The 14,308-nt window shown below is 36.0% G+C and overlaps 1 protein-coding gene across 7 annotated transcripts in view; it reads left to right on the forward strand.

Annotated features, from left to right (window-relative positions):
• The window catches only part of LOC123758836 (dystrobrevin beta), an 84,214-nt gene that overhangs the window by 46,320 nt on the left and 23,586 nt on the right, over positions 1-14,308 (forward strand). For 6 of the 7 annotated variants that reach the window (XR_006772943.2, XM_045743571.2, XM_045743570.2 and 3 more), the window contains 6 exons: positions 930-1,022; positions 1,219-1,315; positions 6,335-6,450; positions 6,631-6,814; positions 9,436-9,664; positions 10,343-10,486. Coding sequence is in view for 6 of the 7 variants with exons in the window: in XM_045743571.2 (XP_045599527.1) it covers positions 930-1,022; positions 1,219-1,315; positions 6,335-6,450; positions 6,631-6,814; positions 9,436-9,664; positions 10,343-10,486 (863 nt within the window). In the remaining variant the exon portion in view is untranslated. The remainder of the gene's footprint in view (positions 1-929; positions 1,023-1,218; positions 1,316-6,334; positions 6,451-6,630; positions 6,815-9,435; positions 9,665-10,342; positions 10,487-14,308) is intronic. The other variant, XM_069334588.1, reaches the window with a different exon arrangement.

The raw sequence follows: 14,308 nt of genomic DNA on the forward strand, positions 1-14,308 counted from the left end.
CTTTGCCAAAAACTATTTCTTTTGACATTCAAGTCATTTACCAAGTAGATTACTGCATATGGGTGCTGTCATTTTGTCAATAAATATTAAATTAGTTAATTGTTCATGTATAAGAATATATGGAAATTGCTACAGACCTTGGTACTGTCAATAATACCATTATAATTTGTGCTTACACTGCAGACGATGAGTCACAATAACGTGGCTAAAGTATGTTGACCAGACCACACACTAGAAGGTGAAGGGACGATGACGTTTCGGTCCGTCCTGGACCATTCACAATCGACTTGAGAATGGTCCAGGACGGACTGAAACGTCGTCGTCCCCTTCACCTTCTAGTGTGTGGTCTGGTCAACATACTTGTGCTTACACTCTTACTGTAATTGATCATATATTACATGTGTATGTACAGTATGCATGAATATGTATACTGTTCTACAAGCTGCTACAGGAAATGTTCTGCTCCAGAAGATAAGAACAGGTGTTGTTTTCTGCAGGTCAAATACCAGAACTATGATGTAGGGTTGGGATTTCCATATAATTTTGCCCAAATTAATAATCTTCATCAATGTGCAGTTGATCAGTTTGTCTTAAAATGCATTTGTATATGACTTTGTGGGTGCATGTAACTCAATCAACTCATTTCTGCAGTTTTGATTATACCTTTTCTGCTATTATTTGCTCTTTAAAGTCTGAACCTACTTTTCTGGTTCCATTTTCCCTTACCTGTTGCCTTGTTCTCACCATTTAGTATATAAATTAACTTGATGTAACAGGTGTGATTGGATCAGCTTTAGTTAGATTTAGATAGCTTAATTAGATAACAAGCCAGAATTTAACAGTGGAAAAATTGATCTGTAGCAAAGGTATAACAATTTACATTAATTTGCAAAATTAAATATTAGGAAAGATTTGGTGTTTGTTTACAGACCTCCATCACCTCTCCCTACACATAATGGTTTTGAAGGAGGAGCTTCAGCACCTCCACCTACCTCCTTGGATAGTCGTTCATCCAGCAGAAGGTAAGTTATGTCACTGAATGCAGAAAATGTACTGAGCATGCTTCATTAACATTTCCTCATCTTCTACTAATATGATCTCAATGTAGTTTCAAAAATGCAGTTTTTTATAAAGACTAATCATTTAAGATTGTGCATTGGTTAAAATTCATCCTAAAGAATCTTACTAGTGTCACTAATCTCATTACTTCTCTGCAAGTTGTGTTAGCAGCTTACCAGACTGGAGTCAGCTGGACGAAGAGCACCGGCTCATTGCCCACTATGCTGCTCGACTTGCTAACCAAACTTCACAGTCAGTAAGTCCTCCCAAGTCTAATTATCCCTCCATGAACCTTCATTCTCCCTTCTTACACCTTTGCCTGGCACAGTTCTCTATTTTGTCTCTTGTCCAATTTACTGTATAAAATATATATTGATGGAACCAAAGGCCAGATTCACGAAGCAGTTACGCAAGCACTTATGAACCTGTACATCTTTTCTCAATCTTTGGTGAGGTAATCTCACTCAATCTTTGTTTACAATTATTAAACAGTTAATGAGCTCCGAAGCACCAGGAGGCTGTTTATAACAATAGCAATAGTTGATTGAGAAGTTTTTATGCTTGTAACTTGTTTAATAAATGTAACCAAAGCAGTCAAAGATTGAGGAAAGATGTATAGGTTCGTAAGTACTGTACTTGCGTAACTGCTTCGTGAATCTGGCCCCAGCTTCTTGAGAACAGTTTGTTTCTCTTTGCTGAGTCACTTATTTATTGTGTGTGTGACACATCACAGTAAGACTTTTCTCAAAGTAACCCATTCCTATCACTGAGTGCATACACTACATTATTGCATTATTTTGTTGCTTGCTTAAGAAGAGTATTGTGTATCTACTATACCCATTTATATAACATGGGTATACAGGTATATTTATATAATGTCTTCGTCCCTTCACTTTCTAGTGTGTGGTTTGGTCAACTTGTATATATAAATCTGTGTATATAAAACAATATACACAGATCTCTCAAAATTTTCCTTTTTGTAACATGAGTGAGTTCTTACAGGACTGGAAACAAGATCATTCTCATATCATCTCTATTCTTTATCCTCTTTCCATGAGATGTGGATTATAAATATGAGAAAAGGTTTACAAATCCTCCAAGTGAAAATGGCTTTATCATACACTGTTAAAAAGATACAGATAAAGATATAATTTCATTATGAAAACTTAGGGAAACAATTTTGTGCTGTGTTTCATACATTTTGTAAGAATTTTAATAGTTTATTAAATTTGATATGGCACAATGAAATGCTATACTGTATTTTGATACACAACACTTTTGAGGAAGAAGTATTGTTTCACATTGTGAATTATGAATTCAATAAATTTGTGATCTCATCAAATTTTGATGAGATAGATCAGGCAGTGTAAAGAAATATTGTTATTTTGCTGAATTAGATCTATTTAATTGAATATATATATAATAATATACAGTGGTACCTCCGTTTTCTAATTTAATCCATTCCTAGAGACGGTTTGTAAACAGAAAATTCGTAAACCGAAACAGATTTTCCCATAAGAAATAATGTAGATTGATTTAATCCGTTCTACACCCCAAAAATATTAACAAAAATACATTTTATACTTACTACTACTTATTTTTTGTACTACAGTATGGACAAGTATATAGAGTCCTTTAAGTGTGACTCTTGTTGGCATATGGAAAACAGTGAGGAAGAGGGAGAAGGAGAGGTGTTAGTGTTGGGAAGGGAAGTCCCCTTCCATTGTAACATCAGGCAGTGATGACTTTTCTGGGGTACCCTCTCTCCTACGTTATGCAGGCATACCACTAGGGCCTGGTTATAGCTTACTGCTTGCTTGTTTTCCCCTACATTTTAACACTTGTCTGTAGTGAGACATCACATTGTCATTAAAAAGGTCAATACATAATTATAAATATATATATATATATATATATATATATATATATGTCGTACCTAGTAGCCAGAACTCACTTCTCAGCCTACTATGCAAGGCCCGATTTGCCTAATAAGCCAAGTTTTCATGAATTAATTGTTTTTTGACTACCTAACCTACCTAACCTAACCTAACCTAACTTTTTCGGCTACCTAACGTAACCTAACCTATAAAGATAGGTTAGGTTAGGTTAGGTAGGGTTGGTTAGGTTCCGTCATATATCTACGTTAATTTTAACTCCAATAAAACAAAATTGACCTCATACATAATGAAATAGGTAGCTTTATCATTTCATAAGAAAAAAAATAGAGAAAATATATTAATTCAGGAAAACTTGGCATATTAGGCAAATCGGGCCTTGCATAGTAGGCTGAGAAGTGCATTCTGGCTACTAGGTACGACATATATATATATATATATATATACAGGCATACCTCAGAATAAGAGTTTAATCCGTTCCTGGAGACGCCTCGCCTTCCGAAAACTCGCATTCCGAAGTTAATTTCCCCATAAGAAATAAAGGGAAATGAATTAATCCGTTCCTGACTACCCCAAAAACCCCATATCAAACTAAATTTTTATACCTAATTCATCTAAATAAACCTACAAAACTGTGTTCCAGTTATTACTTACCTTGCTGTCGAGTGCTGTAGGCGTATGGAAGATGGTGAGGAGGGGGAGGAGGAGAGGAGTTACTGTTTGGAAGGGGAGTCCCCTTCCATAATCACATCACATAACCCCATGCCTTGTAACACTATGGATACCACTTCTCTTTCTAAATTTTTCAAACCAGCCCCTGCTTGCCTTAAACTCTTTCTTATCTGCATCACTCGTTGCAGGGGTATTCTTTAGAAGGTCTTCGTGCAACACCCTGGCTTTCTCACAAATAATGGCCTCCGAAACACTATCACCCCTCAACTCCTTGTCGTGTATCCAAATTAATAACAACTTTTCCACTTCTTCAAGTATTTGTGGTCTTTGTGCCGTTAATGTTCTTACTCCTTTTGCCACTTTAGCACCCATAATCTTATTTTTCTTCTTAAGTATAGTGCATATTGTTGATGTGGCTTTGTTGTACTGCCTACAAAGTTCAACAACATGTGTACCGTTCTCATGCTTCCGAATGATCTCTTGTTTCTCCTCTAATGTCATCCTCACATGAGCTTTCTGGCCTTTATCCTTACCACTGGCTTTCTTGGGACCCATGGTGAGATATATAATAACAAATTGTATAGACAAATCACCAAAAATCCAACAAAACACTGAAAATCCGCGAGAAGAATTGATGTGGGGGTAGTCACTGAGCGCGAGACAATAATAAACTGAGGGGCGGCGGGGCGGAGGGGCGACGAACGCGCTAGGTCGGCTGTACGCGTATCAACAAACTCGCGTCCAAACTCGCCTCCCGAAGTAACCCTCGCGTTCTGAGACAAATTTTTGGAGTAAATACACCTCGCCTTCCGAAAACCTCGCATACAGGGACAATCGCATTCCGAGGTACCACTGTATATATATATATATATATATATATATATATATATATATATATATATATATATATATATATATGTCGTACCTAATAGCCAGAACGCACTTCTCAGCCTACTATGCAAGGCCCGATTTGCTTAATAAGCCAAGTTTTCCTGAATTAATATATTTTCTCTAATTTTTTTCTTATGAAATGACAAAGGTACCCATTTCATTATGTATGAGGTCAATATTTTTTTATTGGAGTTAAAATTAACGTACAGTAGATATATGACCGAACCTAACCAACCCTACCTAACCTAACCTAACCTATCGTTATAGGTTAAGTTAGGTTAGGTAGCCTAAAAAGTTAGGTTAGGTTAGGTTAGGTAGGTTAGGTAGTTGAAAAACAATTAATTCATGAAAACTTGGCTTATTAGGCAAATCGGGCCATGCATATTAGGCCGAGAAGTGCATTCTGGCTACTAGGTAGCCAGAATATATGTCGTACCTAGTAGCCAGAACGCACTTTTATGCCTACTATGCAAGGCCCGATTTGCCTAATAAGCCAAGTTTTCCTGAATTGTTTTTCGACAACCTAACCTACCTAGCCTAACCTAACTTTTTCGGCTACCTCACCTAACCTAACCTCTAAAGATAGGTTAGGTTAGGTTAGGTAGGGTTGGTTAGGTTCGGTCATATATCTACGTTAATTTTAACTCCAATAAAAAAAAATTGACCTCATACATAATGAAATGGGTAGCTTTATCATTTCATAAGAAAAAAAATAGAGAAAATATATTAATTCAGGAAAACTTGGCTTATTAGGCAAATCGGGCCTTGCATAGTAGTACGACATATATATATATATATATATATATATATATATATATATATATATATATATATATATATATATATATATATATATATATATATATATATATATATATATATATATATACTGTATATATATATATATATACTGTATATATATATATATGTCGTACCTAGTAGCCAGAACGCACTTTTTGGCCTACTATGCAAGGCCCGATTTGCCTAATAAGCCAAGTTTTCCTGAATTAATATATTTTCTCAAATTTTTTTCTTATGAAATGATAAAGCTACCCATTTCATAATGTATGAGGTCAATTTTTTTTTATTGGAGTTAAAATTAACGTAGATATATGACCGAACCTAACCAACCCTACCTAACCTAACCTAACCTATCTTTATAGGTTATGTTAGGTTAAGTAGCCGAAAAAGTTAGGTTAGGTTAGGTTAGGTAGGTTAGGTAGTCAAAAAACAATTAATTCATGAAAACTTGGCTTATTAGGCAAATTGGGCCTTGCATAGTAGGCTGAGAAGTGCGTTCTGGCTACTAGGTACGACATATATATATATATATATATATATATATATATATATATATATATATATATATATATATATATATAATTTATTTATTTGAACCCACAATCGAGAATTCTGGTTCAAATTCTGAGCTGGATAGAAATTGTTAGGGTGCATTTCCTAGTAGTTCTTAATAACTGATATACAATGACTTACCTGGCACATCACATTCTATAATTTATACACTTGTTTGTCACTCTTAGTTACTTTGTGTAGTATAATTTATGCTATCAATTATACTTGGACTGAGAATTTTAAATTAATTTAAAGATCACATTATTCCGTCTTTCCCAATCATCTAATTGTCATACGTGGCAGTTATATCCTTGCCATGGTACAGTATTTGCCTTTGCTGTCTATTATTAATATTAATCTATTATTTCAATATGTTTAAATTTAATTTTTATGCTGAAGTGAGTTACAGTTTATACTTATTTTCCAATTTTTTTTTATTTTCTTATATCAGTCATTTTTTTCAGGGCAGTGAGAGTGTTGACTCCAGCCCAGGATTTGATGCCTCTTCAGCACAGCGTGAACTTATCCAATCACTTGAGGCAAAGAATAGGGATATTATGAGAGAGATTAATGCTCTAAGGTAAAATAATAGTTACTGTATTTGGTAATGGGTGTTGATCATTTCTTCATTTTCAAAGCCCCATTATTAATAATGGTTGATGTGCCATAATATTCCTCCCCTGATATTTAAATTGTAAGGAAAGTACAGTATTATTACCCCAAAAGACAGCACATCTCTACAAATTAAGTTGGATTTCAGGAACAGAGTGTATGTTTGCAGGCGACAGCAGGAGCGCGTGGAGGGTAGCAGCAACCCGACATTGGTAGCTGAGCTGAGATCCCTTCGGTCACATCGTCATGAGTTAGAGTCAAACCTTTCCTACCTCCAAGACTCACGCAAGCAGCTGATGCAGCAATTGGAGAGTCTTATGAAAATGCTCAAGGTAGGTATAGTATAATAATTTTCTTATTATTAATTAGATATAGTAATTGAAAAACAGCATATTAAATTTTCAGCAGATAAAATATATAATAAAATATCATAATAATATGTGAAGGATTTATGTTAGAAATATAGTATGAGTCATTCTGTATAGTAACAAGTGCCTTGTAAGAACCTGATGTACAAAAAATAGAAACGAGAGTACTGTGAAACTGGAGTACTGTACAGTACAGTATAGTGCTATAACTGTATATTTTTTAATAAGAATTGTTTTAAAAGCCCTCTCAGTAGCTTCCTGTAGCTTATTTGCTGGTACCACTAAACTTGAGGACCATGTTCGACCTCTGAGATCCATGCTGACCTACCTAAACCCAAGACTAAAATATTATTTTCTCAAAGGGGCAATGAGTGCATAGGGATCAGAGATTGACCCAAAACTTACTAAAGTCAATGAGAAAGTCGGGCAAAATAAACCACTGCTTGAAGGAAAAAAAGTTAAATGTTGAAAACCTACATCACTCATGAGCTGCTAGTATGGGACCCTCAAAAATACCATAGACAAGATGGGAAAGATGGACCAAAATGTGGTCACTTCCTTTATTTTTAGATTTGTGGGTTGGGTGTCTAATTTTCAACCACATTGTGGTTGAAATTGTTCCTGATAACATATTTAATAATTCAATTTTTCAGTGGATAAGGCAGCCTATGTTTGTACTGTAACATACATAGTATGTACAGTAACATCCATAGTATGTACAGTAACATACATAGTATGTACAGTAACATACATAGTATGTACAGTAACATACATAGTATGTACAGTAACATACATAGTATGTACAGTAACATCCATAGTATGTACAGTAACATACATAGTATGTACAGTAACATACATAGTATGTACAGTAACATACATAGTATGTACAGTAACATCCATAGTATGTACAGTAACATACATAGTATGTACAGTAACATACATAGTATGTACAGTAACATACATAGTATGTACAGTAACATACATAGTATGTACAGTAACATACATAGTATGTACAGTAACATACATAGTATGTACAGTAACATACATAGTATGTACAGTAACATACAGTACTGTACATTATGTACAGTAACATACATCGATACCAACATTAGGTTGGTATCGAGCCTCCCATATTCCCCGCAAGGTCGAACTACCAACCCTTCCCAGGATGCAAATCCACTACAGTTGACTAACTCCCAGGTACCCGTTTACTGCTGGATGAACAGTGGCATTAGATGAAAGAAAATGTGCTAAACCATTTCAGTCCTACCCAAGATTCGAAACATGAGTAGCCATGGGCTTGGCTACCTATGTTTCGAATCTTGGGTAGGACAGATGGAAGCCACTTTTACTTCCTTAAATGAAATCCAGAAGGAAAGAACTGAGATACAGTTCAGGTGACAACATGAGTGGCAACTAAAGCATGTGTGTCTAACAATGTTTCTCATGATTTGAGAGATTTCTTCTGTTTCATCTGTCACACAACCACCGACCTTCAACCCGATATATTTAGATCATGGTAATCTTCGCATCCAATGGATGAACAATCATCATTTCTCATGATAAATAAGAGAGCCTAGGACCAATGACCCAACCTGAGATGAAGCCACAAGTCATGGCCAAGGTTGAGGTACAACTCAAAAGGAGCTGAACCATGCTGAAGTCTACCCAAAACCACCTCAGTGGAGATAACTTTAAAAGCCATCAGTCCCTGACAATCAGTACCATTGAAGACAACCTTGAAATTAAATTGAAGCAGATAACTAGTCAGAAAAATGCAAGTGACCAGACAATACCAAGAAATGAGCATTAAAATTTGGACCCTCCAATAGTAGAAGTGTTGAAGAAATATCAGTCAATTTAATGCATGCATGGGAAAGGAATGACCACCATTGCCACTGCACTTGCAACTGCAAGTGACAGTTACCTGCTCCTCCAATGGGTATGGTAACTTGTGTTGTCATCTGGTGGTGGTAAATGAAGTGGCTTGTTACTAACAGATAATTACCAAAACAATAAATGTGTTTCTTTGGTAATTCCAATCTTTGCTTGTAAGGCTTTTTGACCAATCGCTCAGTGGTGAATTGAACTAGACTCCCCACTCTCTCCCTTTCCCATCTGTAAGTGGCAATACCAATTGCAGAATTCCTTGTCAGGTTGGGAAGTCAAGTCTTCTAATGCCTGGCAGGTGAATTGAATCCTAGGATTATTATTTAATTTCTGGCTTGGGAAGCAGCTGATGAAACTAAACTTAGAAATACAATTTGCTTTTTAAAAGGTAAGTTAAATTTACAGATTTTACCACTTTTGTATTATATGGTATACAGTATTTAAAATGCATTGTTTACATACCATTTGTGTGTGTTCTCTCATTTACAGGGAGAAAACTCCCCAAAATTTGGTGATAAATGGTGAATAAATTACAAAAATATTAATAGCCAGGAAACCTTGATAGTCCACACTGAGGTCTGGTCAGAATTTGTTCCAACTATCAAGGTTCCACCTTCAATAAGATGTAATCATTCTACAGCATTTCTTTTCTTATGTTTGTTATTCTTGAATAATTATTATTATGTTACTCTCAGAATCATCAAACCTCACCCACGACTCCAAATGGATCACCAAAATCACCACCCTTTTCTACGAGTGGAACAGGTGGTAGTAGTGTAATGTCAAACCTTCCCAGCGGGACACAGGGATCCGTGGCTTCATCGCGCTCGGCTCCGGCAACGCCCTCACATACAGCTCAAGTATCAACTTTAGATTCTCTTTCTTCACTACATGTTGATGGCCTACAGTCAGCAGTTTCTTCAGGTATATTATGCATGTTTGTTATTTGTGTTTTACTAAATACTAAAACATGTGTTTTCTATAGGTGATGAACAAGAACAGAGAAAGCAAAACAGAATGTCACAGACTATTCTTAAGAATTGTATTGTAGTAAGATGCTTTGCATAATTATCATTGACTATTCTTAAGAATTTGAACCATAAGCTTCACTTAACATAACCCTTGGTTAAAGGAAATAAGAAAGGCTTATGCATATTCAGAGCTTATTTCTTTGAACATGCTCTCTACTGGTTGTCAGAGAACAATTAGGATGGATGGTCTGACAGACATATTTAAGGGTAAAATGATGTTCTGAAGAGGAAAGAGGATGACTAAGTGTTGGCTTCGATTTAAATCGTTTGAACTACTTTCAAGTGTTCTGGCCCAAAACCAAGCTTTGAGGACCAATGCTTGCTACATCTCTCAAGCCCAACATGTGATCTTTTACACTACACTATGTGTGTGATCTTCACTTCATGTGATCTTCATGTGATCTTTTGACTGTGACCCTATTTCCTGTGCATTGTCCTGTGCAAATATTGAGCTACCAATATTTGAATTCAACTATTCACTATATATTTATAGTAATTTAAGCCACCATATATTGGATTTATTTTTTCTGTCTTTTTATCAATTATTAATGTAAATGTTGTCTATTTTCAGTATTCTCAAGTGCTGGGTCAAGTTGTACTCCAGACAACTCTCCTGATGATAGTCTAGCTTCTCGCAGTCTAAGAAATGATCTTTTAGTTGCAGCCGATTCTGTCACAAATGCCATGTCCAGTCTTGTTCGGGAGTTAAATTCAGGTCAGTATGAAGAGCCTTAATACTTAGTATTTTGCAGTTATTTTATATATTCCATGAGAAAAGGTACAATATGATAGCCTAGTATAAATCCTTTAATTAAAAAAAATGATGATCGCACTAAAGTTCCATTATTAGACAACATTAAGCTGAATATTATTATGATATTCTCTGTTTTCTTCTCATTTATTCACAGCCCTTGACTACAGTAGTAAAATGCTTATTGACTGCTAGCCTGTCCATCATGAAGGATTGTAATGGACATTAATTTTTTAAGTCAATAAGGGTAAAATGATGTCATTTAATAATGTCTATAATTATTTTTAATATTTTCATGGTTAATTGGAAGTATATGATTGAATAAATAGGCTAACTATGTTGTATGTATTGATTGTTACTTTAAAAGGGAAAATTACAAAAGAATAGGGGTAAATACTTTTCTGAAAAGAGTGAGGCTTTCTTCAAAGTGCAAAAAGGTCATATTATATGCTGAAGATTAGAAATACTGTACGTAGTACAACAAAAGTTTGAGTAGCATTACTGAATCAAGGCTTGACATTAACTTTTGTGAAACTACAATAATTAAAGTGGATCATTTTATTTATATAAATTTTCCCTGAACACATGTGATACAAATTTGGAGAATTTTTGTTCATTTTTAGAATCATTAATGGAATTAATAAAAAAAAAAATTGATGAAAATCTTTAAAGTGTTAGAAATATTATGAAAATATTTTTCACCTTTTAAGATTGAAGCAGTTTTATTTATAACCCCAAAGCATCAACAAATGCAGTTTATTCATTTTAATGTACAGTTCTGTTAGCTTGATGTTGCTTCTGTCTACCCATCAACTTCACTTTGTCATCTAAGTTCTTCACTCAAATTTTTAGGACTAACATTGGCACCAATATTGCTCATTCAGTGGCATATTCTTTCAAAAGTACTTTCATTAATAAGTACCTTATTAATGAACAATAAGTACCTTATTAATGAACAATAAGTACCTTATTAATAAACACCTTGAAATGTGTTGCAAAAATTGGAAGATGAAAAAGGAATTTAAAGTAATTATATATATGTAAATAATATATTTATTGTCTTAAAGGAAATATGGGGCTAGTGAAATATGTTCAGAGGCAAGTCAAAATTACGTCACATTTTCTATATGGTATAGAAAAAGATCAAGCGTTGAATGTAATGCAAACACCCTTTTCAAGTAGGTCCTCAGTAGTTTACTGGCACAGCTAAGCCTAAACATTGTGCTAGGCCTCTTGACCTGCACTTACCTACCAGGAGAAGGGCTTCCTCTACAAGGTGATGGGAGCCTAAGGATTAAAGATCTACCAAAAAACTGAAGAAATCCAACTGGAAAGTCAGATGAAATAAAATAAAGCACTATTGGAAAGAAAACGTAAAATAGATGAAAACAAGGTTAATTATCACCAGGCCTTGCAGTGCCAACAGAGTCCAATGCACCGCCCAAGGGTGAGGCAACTCAAATGGAGGACTCATAAAAAAGGAACCCAAACCCCCTCAGATTAGCTATCTTTAGTGAGGCGAGGGAGACACATGCCGAGAAACCAGGGAATAGAAATAGAATTGAATATTTTTGCTTAACAAATTTGAAGCAAGATATTAAACTGGGAACACAAGATGGGCGATGTACAAACAAAAACAAAAACACAGCAATGTTTTTGTTTTATAACAAAAAACAAAAATTCATAACAAAAATAATAACAAAAATTCCAAGGCTAGCCAACACTACTTACCTATACCAAAAAGGCCATATTAGTCCCTGCAGCAACCAACCAATCCATGCAGTACCAGGCAAGTGAGTAAGATAGGTGGCATACTAGTCCTTGGAATGTCATCTATTGGCATTTGAGGGAGTAGGGACAAGAGTTGTTGACCCACACAAAACTACTGTTTGCTTTGCATTCACCATTTAATTTTGTTCAAGGAGTGTTTTCATCTGACTTTGTGATTAATTTTTCAATAATGGGTAGATCTCTGATTTTCAAGCTCTCATCACCTCATGGAGACAGCCAAATTATGAGTCCTGGCATTTGTTAGGTCAGTGTGGGTCTCGGAAACCAGGCACAATATTTTGGCTTAGTCATACCAGCATATAGTACCAGGGCACTACCGAATGGGCCGTCCTTGAAATACCCATTAAAACTTAATGTCTCCCTGCACTGTACTGTACTTTTGTCATGTACTCAGTAAGGGTATTATAGGTGTTCAGTATAGCTACAGTTGAGCACTGTACTTTGGCTCTGTATCAACCCTCAGTGGATATAATCAAACTGCCTTTATACCCCACTTGTGATCTATGACATGTGGCTTGCCTATCTATACAGGATGGTTCCATTCATTAATCTGGACAATTGCACATAATAGTTTGTACATGAAAACACTGCTGTAGAACCATGATGTCTAAGGCTCATGCTCGGACCTTTTCACTGGCTATATTTCAGGTGACTTTTGATATGATGAAATAAATTTCAATAAAGTGTTGAATGTAATGGAATGCTCTTTTCTGATATGTCCTCAGTAGCTCCTAAGTAGCTCCAGAGCAGCTTGTGGGTTTGTACCACAGAGCCTAAGGATCATGTCTCAGACCACTGAGGACCTACACTGACCTACCAGGAGCCAGGATCAAAATCTGGCTCTCTCTACAAAGTGAGGGTAACTGGGAGATCAGAGATCAACCCAAAACTGAGATAACTGTTTAGTGCAAGTGCGTACAAAGTGCATACAAACCAAACTACTGCTTGAAAGAAAGGAAGGAATGAAAATTAAGGAGATTATACAAATGATAGTTTGTGGCAGGTGAAAACTCTTGCCGTAATTTTCCCAGATGCTACCAGATGGTAGTGTAGTCCATGCAGGGTCCTGGCCCACCAGTTACCTCACTCAAATGATTCCAGTACAATACTGTACCTCAAAAATCTCCATGTGGATGAAAAGACAGTGTGGGTATGAGGAACTACTGAGAGCCTACCAGAAAAGTGATTCATTACATTAAATAAGTAAATAATATTCAATGTGATTATTTACAGCATATCAGTAGAGGAGAATGACAGTGCTGAATGAGAACATAGGAGTAGCAGAATCAGAAAGCCCACAGAAGGGCCTACCCATGGGAGAAGATTTCTAAGGAGCAGGGCTTGGGGTAATAGAGCATTAATGGTGTGTGGCAGAAGCCTAAGTGCCACAGTCACAGTGAGGCTCTTCAAGAAGCAGCGAAAGATGAACATCTGGCTGGGCTGTGAAAAACCATGAGCCCAGGTTTTACTCATCATATGAGTGAATAACACTGTCAAAACAGCAAACCTCTTCATAATATGAGAGTGACAACAGACCAGTAACTTGTCTAACCGAACAACCCTCCAGAAGGTCTGGAATAACCAGGCCCTGGAGTAAGGGACTGGAAATGCAGGGCAAAGAAATTAAGCATTTCTTTGAGCAGCATGAGTAATGTACAAAAAGGCCACACAGTTGTCACCATTAAAACAGCCAGATACAACCTAACCGTCCTGAAACATAATCCAGGGTTAAAAAGCAGGCAAAGAAAAGGAAAACAAGTCGAGGACAGAGGACTGGGAATGCACTAGTAATCCAAGGATACCCAAGAAGGGCTGGGATACACTGGGCTGAGCAGAGCTAGGAATACATAAAACCAAAAAGAAGGGGCAGATTATAACAGTTGAAGATGAAACAGGTGAAAAGAACCAACAGGGCAAACACCAAGAGCCTATTCACAAGAGAATGGAGCAGCAAACCTGAGAACCTAGAGTTAACAGCCTAAGGATCCAGCCACC

Source organism: Procambarus clarkii, chromosome 31 (assembly GCF_040958095.1).
Source record: "Procambarus clarkii isolate CNS0578487 chromosome 31, FALCON_Pclarkii_2.0, whole genome shotgun sequence".
Lineage (NCBI taxonomy): Eukaryota > Metazoa > Arthropoda > Malacostraca > Decapoda > Cambaridae > Procambarus > Procambarus clarkii.